This window comes from Chrysochloris asiatica, unplaced genomic scaffold (genome assembly GCF_000296735.1).
Source record: "Chrysochloris asiatica unplaced genomic scaffold, ChrAsi1.0 scaffold00213, whole genome shotgun sequence".
NCBI classification, from domain to species: Eukaryota; Metazoa; Chordata; class Mammalia; order Afrosoricida; family Chrysochloridae; genus Chrysochloris; species Chrysochloris asiatica.
Genome location: NW_006408731.1, coordinates 1,145,750 through 1,151,422, shown reverse-complemented (window position 1 = coordinate 1,151,422; position 5,673 = coordinate 1,145,750). Strand labels below are relative to the sequence as shown.

The following is a 5,673-nucleotide window of genomic DNA, read 5'->3' as shown; positions in this document are numbered from 1 at the left end:
TCTGTTTTTCTGTCAGAAATCTTAGATAAAATATATATTGTGAATCTCTGCAGATTTAAAAAATCTCCCTTTCTAGCTATCTTATGCAGAAAAAATAAAAGTTTTTTCATTATAAAAGAAGGATGTTAAGCTATTTATAAGCCTATGATTTCAGACATTTTGATCCAGCCAGAAAAAAAAGAGGAAAATGGTAGATTACATATATAGAAAAAGAATGGAAATTTCATACTTTATCCATGAAGACGATGAAGCTAGGAAGAACCCAGATATTTCAGATCTGTTTCTAAATTTCATGTGCCTGGGGAATTATTTGCAGACTCCCAATGTCAGAGGAGCACTGTAGAATAAGCACTGGACTGCTAATTGTAAAGTTGGAAGTTTAAACTACCAGCCACTTGAAGAGAAAAAGGAAACGTTCTGCTCCCTGAAAAATTTGCAGTCATGGAAACCCTATGCAGTTTCATTATGAGCTAAATGGACTCAAAGGCAATGAGTTTGGTTTGGGTTTGGTAATGTCAATAGAAGAATTTTTAACTCTTTTTGATTTGGTCTTTGGGTCTTTAGTGATAATAAAAACTATAAAAACAGATAACAGCATGGGATGGACTAGTTTTTAAATAATTTTTAATTCTGCATTCACATAATTTTAACTGAATTTAAGTTTTATACAAAATTAATTTGAAGTTAAATTTTAATTAAAATGATTAAATTTAATGTAATTTTCATGTTTTATTCAGACGTTAGGCATAACTACACACCAATATGTGTATCAAAATAGACACCATTTAGTCATATCTTTGCTCAGACATTCTGAAACTCTAGTGAGTTCCTGGTGTGGTACTGTAGGATCAGCACTGGATTGCTAACCACAAGGTTGATGTCTCAAACCCATGAGCTGCTTCTTGGAAATCCTATACAGGGTGGCTATGAGTCAGAACCAATTTGATACAACTTAAGAAAGCAACAACATTTGTGTGTGGTCATTAAAGTTCCATAATGTCTGAGCAGGGCTATGATAGAATGCTGTTGTCACACTGTTGGATGAGCACTGGAATGCTAACCACAAGGTAAGAGGTTCAAACCCACCAATCTCTCTTTGGAATATAAGTTGGAACTGACTTGATGGAACTTAACAACACTGATGGCATGTGACAGCTTTTGGCACATTTCAAAGCTAAAGTTGTTTCTTTCAGTCCATCTTGATCAATGATATTAAAAATTCTGAGGAAGTCATCCAATGCCTATATTGTTAAATCTTGTAACAATATAAAGGAATGACTGATGATTCACCGCCAGCATTATACTTCAGATGCTGGTTAACTTGTGGGGACCCAATAAGACCATCAGCTATGTGGGGTGTGTCATTCAACTCTATGTCTATATGTGGTTGGGTTCCATTGTGTGTCTTCTCCTGGCTGTTATGTCTTATGATCATTTTACAGCTATTTGTAAGCCTTTGCTTTATTTGGTAATCATGAACCCACATTTATGTCTCAAGATGATTTTCATGGTCTAGGATATTAGTTTTTGAATTCTATGATATTGTGTACACTCACACTGAATTTGCCTAGATATAGAGACAACATTTTGGATCATTTCTTGTGTGAGTTGCCAGCTATGATCAAAATAGCTTGTGTAGACACCACAGCCGTTGAAATGTCTGTTTTTACTTTAGGCATTGTCATTGTCCTTACGCCCCTCATCCTTATTCTTATATCCTATGGTTACATTGCCCGAGCTGTGCTGAGAATGAAGTCAAAAGCAATATATAAGGATGACTGGATATAAGGGTGGATTATTACCACACTCTAGATGAGAGATGACAGTGGTTTGCATAGCTGATGCAAAAATTTAAAAAGTGCGAAAATGTTAACGTATGTTTTTACATTCAAATTTACCAGTTTGTCTGTAAGTTATATCTGAGGGTGACACAGATGAAAGTGCTGAGAAGAAACACCAGATCTCTTATATGACAAGCTGTAAGACCAAAGGTGTTATTAACTACCATATTTTATTCTGACATTAGCCAACAGATAGATTTATAGGTGAATTCTCTGACCATGTAAAAGAATATGTTCATTATATCAATCAGTTAATTTTGTAAAGAATCATATCATTTTAGAACCATAATTATTCCAAACTCTGAAATACAAATGTAAGTGAATTCCTAAAGGCTCCTGAGATAGAAAGTGTAATTTTGAACTCATCAGCATAAAAGAACCTGCAACAAATAGCAGATTACATGCCCGGAATATTTTCTATCGATTTATTTTTCATTTATTAATATAAACTCTCTCCTCTTGTTTGCTGCTTTGTTTCAATAAGTTTTTGTTCCTTTCTTCTCCTCCTCCTCCTACTTTTCCTCTTTATCCTTTTCTCTCCTTCTGCCTTCTCTTTTCTCCTCAATTTAGGATTTAGTCATTGAAAGACCATGGACAGAAACAATTGTACTTTTCGACATGGTTTTATTCTGCTTGGCTTCTCTGATCACCCCAAACTGGAGATGGCCTTGTCAGGAGTTGTCACCATCTTCTACTTAATTACATTGGTGGGTAACACAGCCATCATTCTTGCATCTCTCCTGGATTCCCACCTGCACACACCTATGTATTTTTTCCTTAGGAATTTATCCTTCTTAGATCTGTGTTTCACCACCAGCATCATACCTCAGATGCTGGTTAACTTGTGGGGACCTGATAAAACCATCAGCTATGTGGGGTGTGTCATTCAACTCTATGTCTATATGTGGTTGGGTTCCATTGAATGTCTTCTCCTGGCTGTTATGTCTTACGATCGTTTTACAGCTATTTGTAAGCCTTTGCATTATTTGGTAATCATGAATCCACATCTATGTCTCAAGATGATTTTCATAGTCTGGGGTATTAGTTTTTCAAATTCTGTAGTATTGTGTTCACTCACACTGAATTTGTCTAGATGTGGAAACAACATTCTGGATCATTTCTTGTGTGAGTTGCCAGCTATGATCAAGATAGCTTGTGTAGACACCACAGCAGTTGAAATGTCTGTTTTTGCTTTAGGCATTGTCATTGTCCTTACACCTCTCTTCCTTATTCTTATATCTTATGGTTACATTGCCCGAGCTGTGCTGAGAATGAAGTCAAAAGCAGGTCAACGAAAAGCAATTAATACCTGTGGATCTCACCTCACTGTAGTGTCTATCTTCTATGGAACCATCATCTACATGTACCTGCGGCCGGGTAACAGTGCCTCCAAAGACCAGGGCAAATTCCTTACCCTCTTTTACACCATCATCACTCCAAGTCTCAATCCCCTCATCTACACCTTGAGGAATAAGGACATGAAGGATGCACTGAAGAAGCTCATGCGAATTGACTATGAATCTACAAAAATGAAGAGAAACTGGAAATCATAGGAAAAATGCTAACATAAATATGGCAGTGAAATATGTCGTATTTGCTTTAATAGATCATAGGGATCATATAATAGAATAATTTGTATATACAAATATTTTATGGTTAGAAACATGTTTTGTTACCATTATAGTTAGCTCTTTTATACCTCTGTTCATTGGAATGTCTTCAGGTAAAATAAGTTAATAGTAATTTTTATTTTGCCATGAAATATAATACAAAAGGAGGTCAATACAAACTTGAACACACTGAATTTATTCTCAAGCTCTCTGTAAATCGTTTTGGTTATTAAGTGTTGTATTTTCACTATTAATGCTTGAACCTGCAATACCATAGACCTTAATGAATGGTATCATGTTTAATATGATTTGTACATTAAGTAATAAAATGAAAGTATGACTTTTATATATGAATGTTTTGTGAAACCATTCAAATATTTATGTGTATCTGGGGTAGGACAATGTGCTCTATAAGATATTGTCACAAGCACTACGTGAAACAATTTACTCTTTGTTCAGTGGAATTTGATATGAATATCTTGAGTAAATAATCTTTGTTTAATATTCAACAAGACTGCTTCTTTAACATTATACATCAGAAAGAAAAGGCATAAATTGGAGTCCTTTAAAGGTGACAACACAATCTCATTCATTTCTCCTTCATCTATGAAACATTTATTCCATGACTGAAAAAAGAGACTATGACCAGTTTGAAAATAGTAAGCTTTTTACAATCATGTGTGGACTCAAGAATTTTAGTGAACTTTAAAAATGTTGTAATATTAGTCATACTAGGTATCATCTTTTTAATTTCCAGTTACCAAGATATAATATTTAACCTTTTAATAGGAAAATATGATGACTTTTGTATTAAACAATGATATATTTTTGTTGAAAAGATTCCATTTTTGATCACTGTAATAAATTTAGATAGATTTAGAAGGATGCATTCCTGGAATCTAAAAGTTAACATATTTTCTCTTCTATCACTTCTATTTCTTCAAGTAAAAAATGAGGAGTCATTGGATAATTTTCTTTTCCAATCAGAACAACACAATAATGATGCACATAAAATATGTTTAATATGATATAGGATAGTCTCAATGTCCTTATCTTCTACATAATAACCTCTTTGAGGCTTGTTTTCAGAAACCGTTCACTAGCTCACTAAAAAGAGCCCCCCAGAGGCAATGTAAGTTCTACATTCTTTATGTATAGTCTAGCCATTCCACTCAATACTTTTGAATTTGGAAGGTTTTTTCTTACTCTTAGTGCAGTTGTTGTTGTTGATGTTAAGTGCTGTTGAGTTGGTTCTGACTCATAGTGATCCTGAATAGGGTTTCAAAGAAGCAGCTGCTGACCTTGCAATTCAAACTGACCTTGTGGTCCAGTGCTTATCCAACACCACACCAGGACTAGATGATCAATTGTATTAAGAGAGTCCTGGTGTGGCATTGTTGTATAAGCACTGGACCATAAGGTTGATGGTTCAAAATCACCAGCTGCTCCTTGGAAACACAGGGTCTCTATGAGTCAGAATGGACTTGATGGCACTTAACAACAACAACAACAACAACAACAACAACAACAACAACAACGATGTTAAAAGATATGTTAGGTCATTTACTAACTAATAATCCATGTACATGCAACATATAATAGTAATGGACTCATTGGAGAGCATTTCATTGTGTATCTATAGTTATTTGTTTTCTTGTGCATGTTTAGTTTAATTTTTTATTTGATTTTCTGCATTTGGGCTCAAAATAAAATAATATTTCAAATACATGATCTCTTTTTTATTTCTCTGAAATAAATGTATAGACACACACCACTACATTAAATTGCAATGGATCATTGAAAGTTTAAACTAATCTGTACAATTGGGTGCTATGAAGTTATCAAGAAGACTGTCCTGTCCTGACTGCACACTTGTGGAATATCCTGTACCTCAAAAAGGTAAGTAACAAAAATGAAAATTAAATTAAATTTTCTCTTTAATTAGAGTTACTTTCTAACCATGGTCTCACACAAACATTCATGAGAATTTACTGCAGACTTTCTAGCACATTTAAGGTAAACCATCTAACAGTTCTGGTGTGGTGCTGTGGGTTACTGTGTTGGACTGCAATGTTGGTTTGAACTGCAAGGTTGGTGATTCAAGCTCACCAGCCGCTCCTTGGACACCCTATGCAAGGTCACTGACTTGATAGCACTTAACAACAACAACAACAAAGTCTAAATACAGAGTCAATATTTGTGACCGTTCAGGGAAGGAAAAT

General features: G+C 34.6%; 1 protein-coding gene and 1 pseudogene across 1 annotated transcript; both read left to right on the top strand.

Annotated features, from left to right (window-relative positions):
* The first annotated feature begins 1,285 nt into the window (after positions 1-1,285).
* LOC102819691 lies at positions 1,286-1,788 on the top strand (annotated as a pseudogene).
* Positions 1,789-2,431: 643 nt separating this feature from the next.
* Positions 2,432-3,394, top strand: LOC102835639 (olfactory receptor 2W1-like). Its single transcript, XM_006872762.1, has one exon. The coding sequence runs from the start codon at positions 2,432-2,434 to the stop codon at positions 3,392-3,394; it is 963 nt and encodes a 320-aa protein (XP_006872824.1).
* The last annotated feature ends 2,279 nt before the right edge of the window (positions 3,395-5,673 follow it).

Excerpts from the sequence above, each read along its gene's own strand:
- LOC102835639 (XM_006872762.1), top strand. The coding sequence starts at position 2,432 with ATGGACAGAAACAATTGTACTTTTCGACATGGTTTTATTCTGCTTGGC.